The sequence below is a fragment of the Pipistrellus hanaki genome, assembly GCF_964339955.1.
Source record: "Pipistrellus hanaki genome assembly, chromosome: 1".
NCBI classification, from domain to species: Eukaryota; Metazoa; Chordata; class Mammalia; order Chiroptera; family Vespertilionidae; genus Pipistrellus; species Pipistrellus hanaki.
The window spans coordinates 24,077,261-24,099,518 of NC_140503.1; the positions used below are offsets into that span (position 1 = coordinate 24,077,261).

At 37.5% G+C, this 22,258-nt stretch overlaps 1 protein-coding gene across 6 annotated transcripts in view; it reads right to left on the reverse strand.

Annotated features, from left to right (window-relative positions):
- The window catches only part of PCNX1 (pecanex 1), a 145,769-nt gene that overhangs the window by 96,233 nt on the left and 27,278 nt on the right, over positions 1 to 22,258 (reverse strand). For all 6 annotated transcript variants that reach the window (XM_084891969.1, XM_084891970.1, XM_084891973.1 and 3 more), the window contains exons 3-6: positions 20,332 to 20,437; positions 16,164 to 16,209; positions 15,002 to 15,091; positions 6,754 to 8,454 (exon numbers count right to left, since the gene is read on the reverse strand). In XM_084891969.1, coding sequence (XP_084748095.1) covers positions 6,754 to 8,454; positions 15,002 to 15,091; positions 16,164 to 16,209; positions 20,332 to 20,437 — 1,943 coding nt within the window. The remainder of the gene's footprint in view (positions 1 to 6,753; positions 8,455 to 15,001; positions 15,092 to 16,163; positions 16,210 to 20,331; positions 20,438 to 22,258) is intronic.

Below are 22,258 nucleotides of genomic sequence, written 5' to 3' on the forward strand. Positions count from 1 at the left end.
AAATTTTATAAAACAATATGCAAAATGGTGTTTATCCATGTGAATTGAAAACAATCGTTTCCTAGTAATCTAAATGTCTTAAGAATCATTTTGATTTGTAGACAGGATATATTGAAACTAAATATGAATAATATATATAACTCCTTTTCCAAAGTATGAAATGGATTACAAAACCAATGTTTTGTTTAGATTTCAGTACTATTGCAAGGCTTCTTAAATAATTTAAAAGCGTTACTATTTCTCAAATTATTTTGCTTAGCAATAGTCATTTCCATCACTGTGAATGTTGATTAAAAAACAAAGTATTCAAAAAAACCACACAAAGTATTCTTTTAAATGTTTGCATTTTATCCTCTCCCCAGGTTGTACCAGTAAGTATCTTTGTGTAACCAGTCCATTATGATGAGCAATATATGGACTACCTCCAGAAGACAGACTTGTCTTTAGGTATTGTTTTCTTTTATTGAAGGAATGACAAGCACAGAATGATTTACACATTTGGCAAGCTTCTGCCAGTAAGAAGTATAAGTCACAAATTACAGGACACTTATTTATATTATTTATATTGTTTCTTTTTTCAACTCACACATTATAGTGATATCTAAAGTTAGGCAGCTAAATAAGAATTAAGCTTTGAGCCAAACCACAACTTTTAGAGCTAATCTTTCTTTTATTTTTTTCTCGTCTTACTGAGTTATAATGAAAATTCTGTTAAATGTGAAAAAATTATTACTTGTGATATATAAACTAACAGATGCAAAAGAACTAACAGATGCAAAAAAAAAAAAAATAAAACACTAACAGATATATAAACAGATGCAAAAACAATAATGCTAATTAAATTTGGTCATCTAGAACCATGCTGTCCAACTCAATAGCCACTAGCCATCTGGGGCTAAACATAAATGAAGATGAAATAAAATTTAAAATTCGGTTTATCAGATTCATGAACTACATTTCAAATGCTCAGCACCTACATGGCTAGTGGCTACCATTATTGCACAGAACATTTCCATAATCATAGAAAGTTATATTCGACAGTGCTGATAGTCAAGGACATCTTTTGTCACCACAGTCTACAAAGAATAACGTGTGCTTTGCCTATTTCTGACAACCATGAACTAGAAAAAAATAAATAACCAGCACTGTCACAAAGGGGAAAACATACACTGGCAGGCGGTCATCAGATGAAGGTAAACAAAGTAAAGAAAATAAGCCACCTGGAGAAAAAGAACTCTGATAAAGTGGCTACTGTAACTGTTAACAGTTCTTAGATATTTGAAAGGTTAACTCTGGTTATAGAATTTAAAATCACTCTTTTAATACTCAATTCAATATTTTGTGAACTTATATTGAAGATTTCTATTCTATTGTAACAAGCTATTGGTCAATTTACAGGTCAATTCACTTCACTGAGAAACTTTCAAACATTCTCTCTGGTTTGAGGTATTTTGTTTCAGCCAAAATAGCAGAATAAATATTTACACAGATATAATTTATAGAGGATCATTTAATGCATAAAATATACTAACATTCAGAAGAATTTTGGAGGAAAATGGAGTATGTTATAAATGAATACTGAGACTAGGAAAAAGGGAAATAGTAACATTTTATTTATTATCTTCCTTCTACTGAAAGCTTAATGGTTTCAATTTTAAGCAAAAGCTAGTCATTCCATAGCACGGATAAAAAGAAAAACTACTGTGTCCATTTACAATCAAAATTTTTCAGAAAACACATTTCTTTTTGCTACTACCGTGTTTCCCCGAAAATAAGACATCCTCCGAAAATAAGACCTAGCGAATGAAAAGATATGACATCCCCTGAAAATAAGACCTAGCGCAACTTTGGGAGAAAAAATTAATATAAGACACTGTCTTATTTTCGGGGAAACAGGGTAATACACCATTTATATTTTGTTATTTGCAAAATCACTAGATATTAATACTTTAGATGTAACACATCAAGATGTAAGTTTAGACATCCATTGAACAATGTATTGAAATGGAGTTATAGTTAATGCCTATATTGTCCTCTGTAATAGTGTAAATATCTAATGCTAAAAGAATTTTCAAAGCTTACTATAGCAATTACCTTAACGGTAGACAGGATCACACTTTCAACTAAAAACACTATGCTATTTGTGATTACAACAAATAAGACGAAGCCATGCCCCTGGGAAGGTGCTACTTATACAGAACACCTCTACTTGAAATGGGGTCCAGAGGGAGTCCAGTTCTATTAGAGCCAAGGAAAGAAACGTGTCTTTAAAGCTTAAAATAATTTGCCATAAGTATATTCAGTCACATAAACTATAACCAAACTACATGGAAATTCACTTCTGCAATCCAAATGCAATACACTTTTTGAATCCTTTAACTTTATAAAAGAAAACAACAACAAAATCTTTAAACTAGGAAAGCAGACCACAAGAGAGAAAACAATTAAAACCAGGTTTTGAAGTTGGGATATGTTGACATTGCTTAAAACTCAATATTTCCTGGCTAATAATAATAATAATAATAATAATAATAAATTAACTATAAAATAGAGCACTCGAGACAACTAAATTTTATGCATGTGTAGAAAAGGGAGAAAAAAAGTCACAAATAATCAAGTGATTAAAAGACCATAAATGACAAGACGTATGAGATACTTTTAAGGACACATATTTAGATAATGTGATTTTTAACATAATTTTTAATTACAAGAGTCTTAACAACTTGTTCAAATCATTTATGTTAAGAAAACTTTAAGAGACTGCATTACCATTAGAGTAAGTTTAAGAGAAAACTTCAGATAATTAACTCTTTACTTCTGATATAGTGATACAATCTTTCAATTAAGTTTAAGTATTTACTGGGTTCCTAAAGACATTGATTCATGCACAAGACACTGATATCCTCCACCATTTTAGACCCTAATATGGAGTATTAAACAATAGACTCTCACTGTGTTTTACTCTGTGAATGAAAACAGGGAAACAGGGAAAGCATTAAAAGGCACTAAAATCCTTTCAGGATGGCTGGATGCACAAAAGAGGAAAATTTAGTAAGGTAGGAGGTGAGAGTTTTCCACATTCTATCTCAAAAACTGCAAAGTTGCCGAAACCGGTTTGGCTCAGTGGTAAAGCGTCGGTCCGTGGACTAAAAGGTCCCAGGTTCGATTCCGGTCAAGGGAATGTAATTGGTTGCAGGCACATCCCCGGTAGGGGGGGTGTACAAGAGGCAGCTAGTCGATGTTTCTCTCTCACCGACATTTCTAGCTCTCTATCTCTCTCCCTTCCTCCTCTCTGTAAAATATCAATAAAATATCTTTAAAAAAAAAAACTGCAAAGTTATGATCACAATATTTTCAGAATAAGATGCCACTTCAAAACAATGTCAATCATACAGCTGATTGCTTGGTGAAAGGATTCATATGTAAATCCTTTCTTGTTATATACTGGTATGGCTGGTCTCCTGTGATAGCTCGATTGCTATTAAATGAATTAATAAAAATTTAGACAGAAGAAACTATTTTAAAAGGTATTACTTTCAATGGGGAATGTTTACTATAAGAAAAAATGTAGTAAACTTGGGAAGACCACTAAAATAAAATGTATTTTGGTACCTCAAACAGATTAGGAACAAATGTTAGTAGAGAAAGAGACACTAAAGAAAGAGAATGAAAGTATGAAACAAGCCGGGACCGGTTTGGCTCAGTAGATAGAGCGTCGGCCTGCGGACTGAAAGGTCCCGGGTTCGATTCCGGGCAAGGGCATGTACCTTGGTTGCGGGCACATCCCCAGTAGGGGGTGTGCAAGAGGCAGCTGATCGGCCGAAACCGGTTTGGCTCAATGGATAGAGCGTCGGCTTGGGGACTGAAAGGTCCCGGGTTCGATTCCGGTCAAGGGCATGTACCTTGGTTGCGGGCATATCTCCAGTAGGGGGTGTGCAAGAGGCAGCTGATCGATGACTCTCTCTCATCGATGTTTCTAACTCTCTATCTCTCTCCCTTCCTATCTGTACAAAATCAATAAAATATATTTTTTTTTAAAAAAAAAAAAAAAAAAAAAAAAGGGGCAGCTGATCGATGATTCTCTCTCATCGATGTTTCTAACTCTCTATCCCTCTCTCTTCCTCTCTGTGAAAAATCAATAAAATATATTTAAAAAAAAAAAAAAGTATGAAACAAGTATATGTACATCTCAGTAAAATAACATATGAAAACATTATGAAACGTTGTTCACAGTAAAAAATTACTTAAGAAAACTTAACTTTATGAAAAATAAACATGATTTTGCAGAATAATTTGATAAGTTTTAGCCATTTTCTCTATACATTTTTCCCTTTCTTACTTTCCTTGTAATTACAACAAAATCATTAGCTGTGACTTGAGTTAAAAAGGATTTGCATAGCCTATATAATAAAACCCACATACGCTAGGCTCATGGCTGGAAAGAGCAGCAGCATTGGCAGGAGCTTCTCCTGCCTCTGTAGCAGGTGGACCTCCCCCAAGGAGTCCTGGGCCAGGATGAGGAACATCGCCCCTTACCCCCAGTGGGTGAATGTCATGCACTGAGGCCACTAGTTATTACATATTTTCCACAATCCCAGGCATGCAAACAAATATAGTTGGGTACGCAAAATGCTTTCAAGAAATTAAATGATACTCCGGCGTTATAATTCACATAAAGACATAGTTTATGGATTACTTACTTTTAAATTTTCTACTAAATTGTCAGAAAGGACTGTTAACAATTAATGCAAAAATAAAGAAATTTTTACCCAAGTATTTGAGATGCCATATAATTGTTAAATGAGAACCGAAACAACCCCTCCCACTACCTTCAATTTTCCAAAACGCTCAAACAATATGATGAAATCCATCTAAATATAAATCCTCAACACATTTAAGCAGTTTAGTTACTATTTTTTTTCTAAACACAGTGAAGCTCAAATTTTAAAAAAGCCCTACAATGCCTTCCTATGGCAAACAATGTTTTTTAACAGCCCACAGACTATTACATTTATTCTACCAAAATGCATAAACATTTTTATTTCAGTATTTTGTTTCTTACTAACAATCAATGGATTATTTGTGTAGTTTTTTGTTTGTTTGTTTGTTTTTAAATAAGTACACAAAAGAAAGCAAAAGCTGGAATCTGGGAAAACAAGGGTTCATATTAGTCAAAGATCTTCAATGAGAAGCAATTAACATCTTCCATATAACTTTTCCTAAAAAACAGAACACTTTACAATCCCTCTGAAAAAGAAATGATATTTTAAATACAAAGACATAAAAATTTACTATAGCTCTTTTTTATGTTTTTTTTTTTTTAGTATTTACATTTCAATAATATTTAGAACAGCAATATTTTCCTCTCATAGCTTGTTCATTCTTAAAATTTTTAATGACAACTTTAAAAATTAAGCTATATTTTAAAACTCATGGTTTCTTGCATGTCATGAACACATCTAATATGATCTGTGTAAGAAATCACTGAAAACAAGTCAGACCTTTTACAAAAAACAGAATGAAATCAATCCATGTCAGATACCCGAGGCATGGTTATAATTACTTCAAACATAATCAGTTCTCAATATTTAGTTTGATGTACTATTTTCTTCCGTAGTTACTAACGATCATTCCTTTTACGTTCTTATTAGAAATTCATCTTTGTTAGATAATATACCAAAAGAAACAACAGGACGTTTACCACAATATGGACTTTTTAAATACTCTGGGTGAAATTAGAATTCTTTGAGAGAGAAAGTATGTCCTTATATTTCAGAATGCTTGTACCAACAAAAAATTGAGCATACCTTTTAATAAGAGACAGAATGTTATTATACCAACAGACCACAAGCTTTAAAACTAAAGATGTGAATAAGAAGAATGGGGGTTACAGTGCTGGCAACAGAAGATTTCTTTCTTCTCATTCTAGTCAAGGACCAGACTCCATAATAACCAGAACAGAGTAAACAAACTATTCTGGACAGGAGGAAACAGCAAGAAACAGCTCTTAAATAAACAAAATGACCAAAATATACTGTGATATAAAATCATCTATCACATTCTGCACAATTTCCCATAAATCTGAAATAAGCTATTATTTTAACCAAAACACTATCACTGCTAACCACAGGGAGCAACATATACCATTAATAGACACTAAAGGCCAATATAAACTACAAATATCAACTGAAACTATAAGGAAAGTATAAAGTTACAGAAAACAATGTTCTCAATGCCTAAAACGTGAGGATGGAATAATAAAACCAAAAAGACAGACATTAAAGGAGGTACAAGGTTTCAAAGTACATAGTCAGAGCTAAAGTAATGGTTGGAGGAAAGCTTACATTAACAGGTTATATGATTTAAGTTCAGTGGCAAATAGTTTACAATATATAAGAAATAACTAAAAACAGTTTGGTGCCCTAATGAAATTCTACATTTTGTTGTTGCTATTGTTACACAAAGAAGGAAGAGGACCAATTTTTATTATTCCTAATAAAATATTAACAGGTGGCAGCTGGCCTAGAAACCGTGAATGCCATCAAGAACAAACTGATATATTCAAAGAATGCAACTCAAAAATACTTTCTTGATGTTCATACCAAAACCTTTTCTAAGATAACCACCTCGTTCTTCAGGAAGAAAGTCTATTTCAGTAACATAGTAGAAGGGGAGATATTAACACAAAGTACATTCCAACAGTACCAATAACTGCATTGACTCTTGGAAAATCTCTTCCTGTAATTTACTTACCTCCACTGACTGCATCTTGTTCTTCACCTTCAGGAAATGCAACTTGGCTTGGCAAGCTATTCCTAGACCGAGTGACTGTCTCTAACTGGGAAGCCCGTCCCAACAAAGACAGCTCATCTAGCACCTCTCCCTCTTTGGCCTCGAGGTCTGATTTGGAAGTGGTTAAGGGTTTTATACTTTCAGGTGCCATTAGCCTATTGGAGTCATTCAAACATGCTACTGTGCTACTGTCCAGACTCAGCACTCGGGCCCGAGTCTTGGCACTATTTGTGCTAGAAGTCCGACGTGTTGTCCGCTTTTTGCCGGTTCCTTCAGGACCCAAATGAGCTTTGTGTGTGTGCTCAGGGTCAGTGCCCTTTTCTTTAGGGACATGTTTAGTCTTGAGAGCACTGTATCTTCCCTCGGGAGATTGACACGAATGAGAAGTGGTGCTAGAAGAGCTATCACTGCTGAACTGGTGAGCAGACTGAACACTCGATGCTCTGCTCAAGTCACTTTGGTCACTGGAATCCTCATCATGACAGAATATCGCACTGTGCGGCTTGGTACCAGAAACACCTCGAAAGGAAACATAGTCCCTATGCCGACTTGAATCAAAACTGCTGGCCCGTTTTTTCCCTGTCCGCCTCCTGCCTGACTTATGGGCAGAGGCTGTCCGGTGGATTAAGCTGGACGATTTAGGTCTTACATCCCCTTCCTTTTGCCTTCCACCGTCTTTCGCAATTCTGGAGTCCACCGAGACAGCAGACTTATCACTCTGCTCCTCCTTGGCGTCGGCAGCTTTCCTCAGGGGCCCGTCCCCCTGAGAAGTGAATTCATTTGCATGGGGGTTCTTATTGGCTTCTTCTGATGCAGAGGGGCTGAGGCCTCTCTGATTGTGCACATCCTCAGAGGGATTCGAATCCTTGGCCTCTTGAACCTCATTGTTTGTACTCACTTCCAAGGCAGTCTTTTCACTACTAGTCCTTTTGTCACTGGAACAGCTGCTCTTATCCTCTGGTTCAGCACAGCATTCTTTCCTCCTCCCACTTTTCTTTCCCGCTTTAGGAGACTCCTCGTGCTCTGACAAGAGGCTCTCTATGTGAGTTGAGCTGGTCTGTTCACTTTTATAGCTGCTGACCGTGCTGTTGGTGTCCCGGTCCGTTCCACTGCAATAGCTCTCTGTGGACCCGCTGCTCCGTGTGCTCAGGCTCCTCAAGCTGTCCGCGCTTTGGTCTGCTTTCAGAGGTCTGCTCTTCCCACTTTTTGTAGGTGGCTGAGAGTGACTGTTTTTCAGCTCCCCGACAAGCTGAAATTCCCCAGATAAACGAGAATTTTCCACCAAGGACTCTTTGGATCCAGAATGAGGTTTGGAAGATTCTAACTCACTCACTGGATCTAACCCACGTCTTTGCTGATACAGAGGGAAGTCATTCAGTGAAGTATCTGGAAAAGCCACGGCAGAGCTAGAGGTCCGCGGTACACCTCGTGGCCGGTGATCTTTCCTGTAAGAGTGTGAATGTAAAGGGACGAGAGAAGCTACTTCCGTGTCACAGGCGCTAGACAGAGACTGATCGACGTGGTGGTGGCTGTGACTTGGCAGGCTTGCTTTGTCGCTGCAGTCCCTTGGCAGGTCCTGGCCACATGAGGATAAGGACGGCTGAATGGAGATGAAGGAATCATTGGAGACCAGACGGAAGAGCTTCCGATCCGTTGCCAAATCTGTTTCAAACACATTTAGAAATGTTAACACAAATTCATGATCTACTTTTCTACTGTGTAACAATGGAAAGAATTCACAGAATACAGTTAATCAAGTATAAGCAATTTCTCAAGTAATTCCCTAACTAACAATTGGCCAGTCATTCCAAAGAGATGGTTTCTGTTTCATAGCTGCACAAAGAAAGCATTCTATAATGAAATGAACTAATATCCTCAGAAAAGATCCTATAAATTATCAACAAAATCTAAGAGGCAACAGCCCGGTCCATGTGGTTCAGTGGTTGAGCATCGACCTACGAACCAAGAGGTTACAAGTGGATTCTTAGTCAGGGCACATGCCTGGGTTGCGGGCTTGATCCTCAATGGGGGACATGCAGAAGGCAGTTAATCAATGATTTTTTCTCATGATTGATGTTTCTCTCTCTTTCGCTCTCCCTTCCTCTTTGAAATCATTAAGTATATATACTTTTGTTTTAAATAAGAGGCAACAAAATATTATATTTAAAATGGACCAAGATGTTTATGTGAGTCCTGTCTCTAACTTACTAAATGGATAACCCTGGATTACCTCTCTAAGCCTCTGCTTTCTCACTTGTAAAATGCAATGTCAATCTTACCCAGCAGTAGCAATGAATAACTGAGATATGACATACATTGCTTAGCACAGTGTCTGACTCAATTAACAGTAGCTATCATTATTTTATCTCATTAACGTAACACAAAAATATTTTTTAAAAACTAATGATAAGCCGAAACCGGTTTGGCTCAGTGGATAGAGTGTCAGCCTGCGGATTCGATTCCGGTCAAGAGCATGTACCTTGGTTGCGAGCACATCAGTGCAAGAGGCAGCTGATCAATGATTCTCTCTCATCGATGTTTCTAACTTTCTATCCCTCTGTCTTCCTCTCTATAAAAAAATCAATAAAATATATTTTAAAAAATAAATAAAATTAAAACCAATGATTAAAAAAACAAATCAATGAAAACCTAGTCAAAAGAAACAGAAAAAAAAAAAAATCAAAAGGCTGACCAATGCCAAACTAGATATAAGAAGATATCTTGCCCTAGTCAGTTTTGCTCAGTGGGTAGAGCATCAGCCTTCAGACTAAAGGGTCCCAAGTTCCATTCTGGCCAAGGACACATACCCGGGTTATGGGCTTGATCCCCGTACAGGGCATGCCAGAGGCAGCCGATTGGTGGTTCTCTCTCATCATTGATGTTTATATCTCTCGCTCTCTCTAATTTTAAAATTAGCATTGTATTTACTTTTTTGTAGTATAAAATTATAAAGTTATTTCTAAAAACTATCTGTGTATCTCTAACAAGCAACTCTGGAAAGTTGTGATATTCACATCTCAAGGTTATGAATTTTATAGAATAAAAAGTGAACTAATCAAGTAGCTAAAAATTTCTAGTTCTAATAAACAACAAAAGACTTTTTTTAAAATGCTAACAATCAAAACCAACTACCTTCTAAGACATTAATAAAGCAGAAATTTAAGTTTTTCATTTTAAAAGACAGTCAAACTTACTTTAGCTCATACAACATTGCAAACTAAATATACCATAAAAAGTTTAACTTTAGATGGTTTTAGGAACCTTTTTAATAAATATGCTTTCTTAGACATTTTTTTATTGGTAGGAATATAGTCAAAGACAGGTTTAAGTCAATACAAAGATACTATTTTTCATATAATTAATTTTTTCCCAATGATTATTACTAGTAGGGTAAGAAAGACATGCTCATATTCTGCTCAGAGTGGTAAAAATTGGTGTAACCAAATTGGCGGAATATAATGGGTTTGGTTTTCTTTATAACATAATGAAAATATTCTGGTATCAGATAGTGGTAATGGGTGCACAACCTTGCAAATATACTAACACCCACTAAATTTTATACTTTAGAAGGGTAAATTTTACAGTATGTGGATTATATCACCATAAAAAAATAAGAAGAAAAAAGTGATACACCAAAAAATATTAACAGTTAGCTCAGTGGCAGAAGTATGAATTATTTTCTTCTTCACACATAACTATTTTTTTTTAATTACCACATATTACTTTTATAAACAAAAATCACATTCTCCTTCTCTCTTCTGGATCATCCCATTGAATGTAATAAAAGGATAATATGCAAACTAACTGTCACTCCATTACAAAGCTGGCGGTGCCCATAGCAGCCTGGGCGGGATGCTGGCGTCATCGCCCCGGCGACAAGGCCAGCTCCCCACGCCTCGGCCTCGGCCACGGAAGAAGGGAGGGTGTCTGGGCAGGCAGCACACCCCAGCCCAGCAGACACACGCAGGGCTGGGGGCACACTCCCATCGGCTGCCACATGGCTTGGAGCACACCCCCAACCTAGCGGACACAACACCGGGGGGCCTCTGCGTGTGAGCTACAGAGGAAACACCTTTCCTGACCGCATTGGCTAAGCTCCCTGCACACCACCACTCACAGTGTTCTTGGTAACTTGGATAATAAGAATCCAAGAAGGTAATCTAGGGTTTTCCACTTCACTTCTGAAGGAAAAAATGAAAGTCCGCTGCTGGAGGGGCTAAGAAATGTCATATTCTACCCTAGCCAATGTGGCTCAGTGGATAGAGCCTCGGCCTGCTGACCACAGGGTCTGGGTTTGATTCTGATCAAGGACATGTACCTAGGTTTCAGGCTTCTCCCTGGCCAGGGCCCAGGTCAGGGCTCATGCAGGAGTCAACCAATCGAAGTGTCCCTCTCACACTGATGTTTCTTTGTCTTTCCCTCTCTCTTCCAAGCTCTCTAAAAATCAATGAAAACATATCCTCAAGTGAGGATAAAAAAATAAAAAGAAAAAGAAAGGAAGAAATGTCATATCCTATGAAAGACACATCTTGAAAATGCCTTAAGAAAGTTGTCATTTTTTCGTGATGAAGGGACTGGAGTTCATGTTGATGAAAACAGCTTGGTGGCTATGGTAGCCAGCAGTGGCAGCAGCAGTGGGGTGATGGGGCTGGCACCTTCCCCTGATCAGACCAGTCACCTCCCGCAGAGGGAGGCCAGACTTTGGCTTAGGCCCACTCCCAGAGGCCATCAGTAGGGCATTCCCTGAGGGCTCCCAGTCTGTTAGAAGGGGCAGGCTGGGCTGAGGACCGCCCCCCATGCACAAATTTCGTGCACTGGGCCCCTAGTCAATTATAAAAACACACACCAAGCTATTATTTCCCTACCAATTCTTACAAAATCCAAATCTTCCCTTTATCCTCATTCACCCTCTAGCACCGAGTATTTCTGATCCCCTTTACAAAATAGTCCATATTAGCTGTTTTCAATTTCTTCTCCTCTAATTCTCTTACATGTATTCCAATCCCACTCATTAAGATGCTTATCAAAGTCGCCAACAACACTTAAATCCAAAGGTCAAGTCTCAGCTGCTTATTAGCAACATTTGACAAAGCTGATCATGATCCCTTTCCCAGCAACACTGGACACAACACTGCAGGTTTTCCTTCTACCTCACCAGTTGTTATGCTCAGCTTCCTGGACTTACTAAGCTGAAGTGGTTCAGAGCTCAATCCTCAGAACTTTCATTTTTCTATCCGTAATCTCTTTTTTCTATAGAAAATTCGTTCATTTTCCTGGCCCCATGATAATAAAATTCAGAAATACCTGTAACTAGTTCTTCTACCCAGCCCCCTTCTCTTACGGGGATTGCCTAAATAAAGTTCTGATCTTGAGTCGGGAAGACGTGAATGAGGCTGGAGAGGGCAATCTCTCCTTAGACGTAAAAAAGAAGAGTGCACCTTTCCACATGCTCAGTTTTCTCCTAATTACCCTGAATCACGCTGATAAAACAAGTGCCAGCCAATCAACTAACCAACGAAAGGTCCATGTCCTGGAAATCCAAACCACCCAGAGAAATTGAAGAGCCTCAACTGATACTTAAGCCAGAATGAATAATTGCCACTAGGTGGTGCCAAATCGTAGCCAAGACTAACAGATTTAGAACAGGGAGCCAGGCCACCTAACTCCAAGCTAGCCAACCATGCAGGCTTGCTTTGTTATGAACTTCATAATAACACAACCTTACAGTTGACATGATGAAACTTTTTGGTATTTATACACTGAAAACTCCCCAGATTCACAACCTGAACCCAGACTTCTTACCTGATATCCAGACCTATCTAATTATCTATTAACTAGAGGTCTGGTACACAAAATTCATATACTTAGGGGGAGGGCGGTCCCTCAGCCTTGCCTGTGCCATCTAGCAGTTGGACATCCTTAGTGCTGCCACAGAGGTGGGAGAGGCTCTGGCCACTGCCACTGCACTTGCCAGCCATGAGCCCAGCTTCTGGCTCAGCGTTGCTCCCCCTGTGGGAGTGCACTGACCACCAGCTCCTACATTGAGCATCTGCCTCCTGGTGATCAGTACGCATCATAGCAATCAGTTGTTCCGCCATTTGGTCGATTTACATATTAGCCTTTTATTATATAGGATTATTGCTGCTTAGAGGTCTAACAGCATCTCATACCTGATATACCTAAAACTGAACGCCCTATCTCATCCTCCTTCTCCCTCCTCTCCCAGTACTGTGATTTATTCCCAGTACTTAAATTAGTACTGAGTACGTAATAAATACTAGATATCTGTTATATTTGAACTACGTGGGAAAATGTATGGATAAAAGGAAGTGATAAACCTACATGAAAGTAGAATAGTATAGCATTAAAAACATAATTCAAAACTAGATTGCCACTTCGTAGCTGTGTGATTTTGTTGCAAGTTTCTTGTAACCTCTCTAAGCCATGTTATGTCCATCTGTCCAGTGAGAATGAAAGTATTAACATTAAATGCTTAAAGATGAACTGGATGAATGTGTATAAAACAGAACTGGGGAACTTTTTGCTGCCAAGAGCCATTTAGATATTTATAACATCATTCATGGGCCATACAAATTAACAACTTAAAAATTAGCTTACTATTTGGTTGAATATTTAATTACCTCACCCCTAATGCTTGGCAGGACCAGACCAAATGATCTCTTGGGCCTTATCTGGACCTTGGGCCAGATGTTCCCCATACCTGATAATGGCTGAAAAGAAGACCTAAACCAGGGGTTAACAAACGAAAGCCTATGGAGTCGGTGATATAGCCATGCCCACTAATTTATGTGCTATTTATGTCCTCTTTCACTACAATGCAGAATTCAGTAGTTACAAGAGAGACCATATAACATACAAAACGATCTGACCATTTATAAACAAAGTTTATTGACCCCCTAATCTAGATAACAACATGTTAGTGAATGTTAGACATCATTATTTAGTCATTATATATCTGCAAGGGTATGTTTGTGTGCATATAATTCCTAAGCTGCCCCACTATAAAATTCCTTCTTCTCAGATAGAAAATAAAAAGACATAAGACCCCTAAATGCACTAGCCCTTGTATGATACCTAGTTTTTGAGACATTCTGGTAATTAAATATTATAAAAAGGGATACTATAATTCTCAAATGGATCAATTCACCTTTACTTTTTGAGAAAATAGTCTCTACATAATACAGTAAGTTCGTAAGTATTTTTTGGCAGGGAGGAGTAGTTAGCAGGGGTAGCCCACAAAAACAAATAAATAATGATGTGGTACTATAATTCTAAAACAGCAGGATTACAGTGATAAACTTAAAATTCCAAGTACCAGAAGCAAAATATTGTTGTAGGAACTGGACCTGTATCAATGGGAAAATGTCATAACTTCGTGATCTATTTGTAATTTCATAAATAAGTTTCATAATTAAATATAGGGAATTTATCAGCCTGTCTACCTACCCCCACCCCGCCAGGCTAGTAACAACAGGCTAGAAATAGGCAATTTTCTTTCCCACTGATTATAATCTGGGATAATCTCCACTTAAAATTCAGGATGACACATCCATCTTTTCATGTTTGAAAATTAAAAATCAAACATAAAAATGTGGCAGTTCTTAAAAAAAAAAAAAAGACTCCAAATTCCAAAATATTCATTTATAATTGAGTTGAATTAGAAGGGGGAAAAAAATCACTTGAAGCCCAAATTTCTATTAAAAATATGCTAGAGGAGGCAGGCACCGTGCTGGAGGCAAACATAATTTCTCAGAAACTCCAACAGCAAGTTATTTCTCCATTAAAATATATTGCTGAACAAGATATGAAGCAGCTGGCATTTAGAGGTCACACTGAATGGAAAAATAACAGTTTTATATACTAGGTTATCATTAAGCTAGGCAAGATGCTCTGACCAACTAAAGGAATAGCAGATTCTCATCTCCCATCTCATATTCCCTCTATGGCATATGCTCATAAAACTTGTCTCTTCATGTTTAGTTGGCAGAACATGTTTACCTGAATTCCAGAAATCTAAAAGTACTTACAGCACTCTGTTTTATTATCCTATTAAATAATTTTCTTTTAAAGTTTCTTTTAAAAACAATTATTAAATTATTATAAAGTTCTGCCAAAATGTGAACAGTATATTCTACAAACTCACCCTGAGCCACACAATTTATGTCACTGTGAGATATAATGTTCTTACCTTGTTCTTCACTTCCTTCCTTACAAAGACTAGAGCTCTGGCCCAGACTTAAACTGATGTCATCAGAAGTCTTAGCAGTGTCTGTATCTCCTACAAAGTTAAGAGAAACATGTGAAGTTATTATATTAAAAATAACGACTGTACATTGGCATAACAAGGAAGGACATTAAGGAGTAAAATACATATCTACTATACTAGTTCACTATATGCTGTGTCAGTATTCTCTAGCTACAAAAGAGGTAGACTATCAGACCATGTAATTATTCTAATAGCACTAAAAACCAAATAATATGGAAAGCTTTATATTGTTAGTTAAAAAAACTATTTCTTTAAAAAGAAGCAATTTTGATTTTTTTTTTTTAATGAAAATTGAACTGGAAACAACATAAATTTCCCAGAGCAAATTAGTAAGCTAAAAAACTGTAAGATTAAAATAAATTTATTTGAAAAATAAAAGCCTAACATGCAAATCAACCGAACAGCGAAATGACCAGTCACTATGACACACACTGACCACCAGGGGGCAGACGCTCAATGCAGGAGCTGTCCCCCGGTGGTCAGTGCGCTCCCACAAGGGGAGCACTGCTCAGCCAGAAGCTGGGCTCACAGCAAGAGAGTGCAGCAACAGTGGCAGGAGCCTCTCCTTCATCTGCTGCAGGCAGGTGATAAGAAGCGATGGGTTCCAGACTGTGAGAGGGTGCAGGCTGGGCTGAGGGAAATCGCCCTCCCCCTGCCTCAGTGCACAGATCTCGTGCACCGGGCCTCAAATAAATGTATAAAATAAAAGGCATATTATCAAATATATAGAAAAACATTTTCCCTTTCTTATTGCACCCAATTTAAATGTTTCACATTAAATTACTCTGTTTTCCATGAACCTCACTAAAACCCAAGAAAGCATTTTCCCTCAAGGCAAGGAAGTTTAATAGAACAAAATTTACAATTAATGCAATGTAATGCAAATGGTCAAATACTTTTGTGAAATTTGAATGATGAAAAGGGAACACAATTTAAATCAAGTAACCCTTACTATAATTTTATCTATAAAATAATTTCAAGAATAATTTTTATTACATGTGAATATAAAATGCTCAGTTATCTTTATTACAACCAAAAATGAAATGGAAAATCAGAGACAACTTTCAAGTTAGGTCATGTCTACCTTTAATAGTTGTTGCTGTTCCAAGACGAGAGGAACCAGATCCAATCTGAAAAATGGCATGAAGCAAGTAAAAAAAATTAAAATGCTAGATCTATGTCATTATCAATATATACTAATAAGATCATCAAACAAAGTTATTATCAAAACATATAATCAACCACTTTTATCAAGATTAAAAGATACCATTTAGGCATTTTACATCAGAGTCACAGGTCTGTTTGCTGTAGCACATACTGTGTGTACATTACAGGCGTGCTGGGACAATAAATCCCTAAGTCGCTCTGTATGCTCAGGATCATGGAACCACCCCAGGGTAGGATACTTCCAACCTCAAGCAATCTATGCCATATAACTATCTTTATTAAAAAATCCTCACCTAAGAAGTCAGGATATTTTTCCATTGATTTTTTTGAGAGAGTGAAAAGAAAGGAGAAAGGAGAGAGAGGGAGAGAGAAACATGGATGTGAGGGAGACACATAGACGGGTTGCCTCCAACATGAACCCTGACCTGGGGTAGGGATTGAACCTGCAACCAAGGTATGTGCCTTTGACTGGGGTTCAAGACCTTCCAGTGCATAGGCCAATGCTCTAACCACTAAGACACGCCAACCAGGGCCAATTATCATTTTTTATATTGCATCATGAAATGTTCATGTTATAAACAAAAGCAAAATTAGGTAGTGAGTCTATATGAAATAAATTCAGACTGATCAGGATATATAAAGGGAAGATTTAGAGGACAAAACAATATATCCCAAAAAGAGCAATCTAAATCTTCAACTGTCAACTGTTAAATCAATATGTACTTTCCTCAGTTCCAGAAAAAAAGTACTTTTTAGTATATTGCTCTAACTTATTTAAAAAGAATCAAAAATTAAGACATCTATGAAAAATGAATTTTTAACATAAACTATAGCACAAATAAAAAACTAAAATCTACTGAACTTTTAGGCTTATATTAAGGATGGTATAACACTTGCCTAAAATTTCACAACCATCATTTATTATACTACTATAAAAATTATGTAAACAAATAACAAATTCTATAAACACCTTAAGAAAATAAACTATAACCACATGACAATTACTAAATCAACAAGTCTCAGTAACTCTTTCTATAATCTGTTCTCAAGGGAGTCAAAAAGAAAACACTCAAGCAAATTTAACATCTTATCTAATAAAGAGGTAATATGCAAATTGACCATCACTCCAACACAGGGGCAACCAGACCAGCAGGGGAGGGCAGTTGGGGGCAATCGGGCTGGCAAGAGAGCACGTAAGGCTGGCAGAGGAGTGGTTAGGGGGTGATTAGGCTGGCAGGCAGAAGCGGTTAGGGACAATCAGGCAGGCAGGCAGGCAAGTGGTTGGGAGCCAGCAGTCCTGGATTGTGAGAGGGATGCCCCAGATTGGAGAGGGTACAGACTGGGCCGAGGGACGGACAGACGAACAGACACACACACACACACACACACACACAGCACAAATTTTGAATAAAATTAAAAAGATTCAAATAATATTTTGTATTTTATTAAATCCTTCCTTTCACTGAATAAATTAAATGAAGGATTTAGTAAAATACAAAATTAAAAACATTCAAATAGGGGAGGATCCAAGATGGCTGCACAGGTAAACACCTAGCCGCAGCCACACACAACAATTTCAATAAAATACAACTAAAATATAAAATGAACATTACCCAGAACTACAGGAAAGTCGACTGACTGGAAATTCTACAATGAGAAGCAAGGAGAAAAGCAGAAGGAAGAGCAGAGGAGCTGTAAAAGCCTAAGGTACGGAGACACGTGGCGCGCGCATAGAGGACGGAGCAGGAGAGGAGGGAGGCTGAGTGCCTAGCTGGCGTTCCCTAGCGGGAAGGAGACATAAGCTCTGGACTGTGCTGAGCCCCAGTTCCGACTGCTCTGAACCCCAGTTCTAAGCCAGACCCCGAGGACCCAGGCTCATCCAGAGGGAGCTGGGCTGTAAGGTGGAACCCCGGGGGAGCAGCGAAAGGCAGTGCCCCCAGAGGCGTGCACATTGTGTGCAGAGAAGGGATGGTTGGCTGTGCCGCGGGATTGCCCTGGAGGGAAGGAGACAGGGGCTCCACACTGCTCTGAGCGCCACCTCCAACTACACTTCCAACTGAACTGAACCCCAGTTCCAGGCCCATTGTGGGGAGAGACTAGACTGTTTGGTGGCAGGCGAAACTCGAGGGCACCTCACTCTCAGAGGTGCTTGCAGCGAGTACTGAAGGACCCTAGGAATACTGAGACTCAGGAGCCGAACAGGACGTGGATGATGGAAGCCAAGGCTGTAGGCTCCATCCTGAAACTCCGCCCCATCAGGGAAGCTGTGAAAATGCCGAGACAACGAAATAGATCACAAACAAAGGAAATGGAGAACAAAAAGCGACTGGATATAGAGTTCAAAACCACACTTATAAGGTTGTTCAAGAATCTCCTAGAAAAGGCCAATAAAATAAATGAGACCTATGAGGATATGAAAAGGGATCAACTAGAAATAATAAGGGATCAACAAGAAATAAAGAATACATTGTCTGAAATAAAAAATATTATACAGAGTCCTAAAAACAGAATGGAAGATCACAAGAATCAAGTCAAAGATTTGGAACATAAAGAGCCAGAAGACACTCCTCCGCAGAAGCAAGAAGGCAAGAGAATCCAGAAAATTGAAGATAATGTAAGAAAACTCTGGGACAACTTCAAGCGAACCAACATCAGAATTATGGGGGTCCCAGAAGATGAGAGAGAGCAAGGTATTGAAGACATACTGAAAGAAATAGTGACAGAAAACTTCCCCCACCTGGTGAAAGAATTATAGACTTACAAGTCCAGGAAGCGCACAGAACTCCAAACAAAAGGAACCCAAAGAAGACCACACCAAGACACATCATAATTAAAATTCCAAGAGCAAAAGACAAAGAGAGAATATTAAAAGCAGCAAGAGCAAACCAGGTAGTTACCTATAAAGGAGCACCTATAAGATTGTCAGCTGATTTCTCAACAGAAACCATGCAGGCCAGACAGGAATGGCAAGAAATATTCAAGGTGATGAATAGCAAGAACCTACAGCCAAAAATAATCTACCCAGCAAAGCTATCACTCAGAATCGAAGGCCAGATAAAAAGCTTCACCAATAAAAAAAAGCTAAAGAAGTTCATCACCACCAAACCAGAATTATATGAATTGCTGAAGGGAGTTCTTTCGGAAGAGAAAGTAAATAAAGATAAAAACTATGAACAACAAATATGTAACTATCAACAAGTGAATCTAAAAACCAAAAAATTTTTTTGAAAATCTGATTAACAATATTAACTGGTGAATATAATAGAATCAGAGGTATGGAAGGGGAGTGAACTGACGATTCTCGGGGAAAAGGGGAGATGGGGATGTGGGAAGAGACTGAACATAAACTGTGCACCTATGGATGAGGACAATAATGATGCGTGGGGAAAGGGCAAAAGGTGGGGTGGGAACCTGGTGGAGGGGAGCAACGGGGGGGGGAGGAACATCTGTAATAATATGAACAATAAAGATTTTTTTTAAAATAAATTAAAAAAAACATTCAAATAATATTTTGTATTTTACTAAATCCTTTCTTTCATTGATTCAATTGAACAGAAGTAAACAATAAAAAATTAGCTCAAAATATAAGTTAATATGAACTTTGAAGGAGCATGAGGGACTTTCTTCATCTGAATGACAATTAAATATATACTGTATATATGTGTGTGGGGGGTTTTGTGGGTTTTTTTTTTTGTGTGTGTGTGTGTGTGTGTGTGTGTGTGTGTGTGTGTGTAAAAATCCTCTTAAGGTATGTATACTATATAAAAGTTATTGGCAGTGAATAATAAGTAAAAATATGCATACATAAACATGTTAAAACTGCTAATAAATTCTTGATATAGCCAATAAAAATGAACTTTGCAATATATTTAACTGTTGATTAAACTGTATGCTCAGCAAAAAAAAAAATGTACTTACTGTGAAAACTCAGTTAAAAATAAGAATATCAATAAAAGATATTAATAAATAATCAAAAAATTGTTAATCAGCAAGATAAACACCAATGACTATTCCGGACAGGAGAACTTCTGAGACCACCATCAGGAATAGGGAAAAAAGCAAAATAAAATCACACAGGTTTCTACCTGGTTGCTTGGGTCTAGGCCAGCATAAGAATTTCTTGAACTGCAACCAACTGGTGGTGTGGCCTCTCGAATGAACTCAGACATTTCAATACCTCCACCAGGATCACTGTGGGAAAGAATGAGAAAGAGAGAGAAACTGCCATTATTCCGCCACCAATGGCTTTCTTTTTATTATATTTTTCTATAAAACTAAGAGGTTCTGGTTTTTAATAGAGCAAATGGAAAAAAAAAATCATTCTTCATTTATAAATCTAATAATTTGAATTATTTTATAAACACATCACTCCTTGAAAATACTTAAAAGCACTCTCTCAAATTGTCTACACTCAATCAACATTAGAAACTGACCTTAATAACAATTATAATGGGCACACCAAATACATATTTTGTGATTTGTGTCATCTAAACACTAGCAAAGAAATGATTCACTTTTTGTTTCCTAAGAGCACAAAGAAATCGGCCATTGTAAACACAGCAAGTAACGAGATCTTACACCACACTCGGGACCAGCTGGAGCTATGCGACACAATGATGGGCACGCAAAAGATCAGTCATCCGGGTCAAGCAACTTATATCTGTTTGGTTTTTTTAAGTTAACAGCACTTGCCTGGGATACTAACTTGTTTTATACAACTGGAAACCTAAAATTGTGTGTAGAAGTTAGGAGTTAGAAGGCTTCAGTTAAATAAATGATGCTCACTATATAGTAACAACAGGTATTAGATAACAGAGAGAAAAGTTCTAGGTTCAAAAAACTGGGGAGGTCCCATATACTAGTAGTCCTTAAAGATAATGGGATCCCCCAAATTAGGAAAAACGATCACACCAATTTTTCAAAAATGTATAAAGTTCCTTAGGAACACAACTTTTACAACAACTCAGGCCTAAAATTTATCATAATCTTATTTTTTGCCCAAAGTTTTTTATTTATTCTATCTGGCATATACAGAGTTAAGTACTTAATAAATTTTTTTAGCTATTATTATCAAGAATAAAAATCCTGAGATATATGCTAGTGTTATAGTGGTTATAAACTATTTTGCCATCCAACACTTAATTCAGCCTTTCATTAACAAAACAAACAAAAAAGCAACTAAAAATTCTTCTGATGAACCACCTCATCCCAAACTCTCATATGGCTCTGGGTGAGGCTGACCCATCCTCAGTGAGTGCTACTAACCAAAGTCCATCAGCAGGTCCTATTCTCTTGATGATAGAGCTCAGTTCTAGAATTAACCACATGCATGACCCAACTCAAGCTAGCCTGAATCAGGCCAGGAGTGTCCTATTGTTGAGAAAAGACATTTATCTCTCTCTGCAAGTCTTAATATAGCTGCTTTTTCTTTTTTACAACTACAAGGGGAGAGCTTGTCTAAAAAGCCAATGAAAAGAAAAGGTCACAGCCTGGTGAAGGGAACAGGACCACAAAGTGATTGTTTAAAACCGCCCCCTGAAATCACACATTTGAAGACATCCTTCACAATAGATTTTTCAGTAATGTGAGCCATAATTCCCTTAGCCTGTTTGCGTGGGGTATTCTGACAGCTGCCATCAAAAGATATGGGCAAAATAGAATTTGCTTGTAAGTGTTACTTCCACTTAAGTATTTATCACGATATCTATCATATTTAGTGTTTTTACTAATAGTTTCATAACTATCAGATTCCTATTTTCTTAGAGGTTCCTAACTCTAGGCTATCGACTATAGTTAGGTAATATTCAGTGAGGAGAATTAGCTTTCTAACTTGCTATCCATTTATAAAAATAAAGCATACTGGAAATCGGTTACAAATCTGATGACGATTCAGCACACAAATGTCCATGTGTGAGAAAAGAGGAACGTGCTCGAGTTCGTTAGTTGTCTGGTGTTAACTTACACAAGACATACAGGCCAGGATGTATCTAATTTGATAAGACCTTTAGTGAG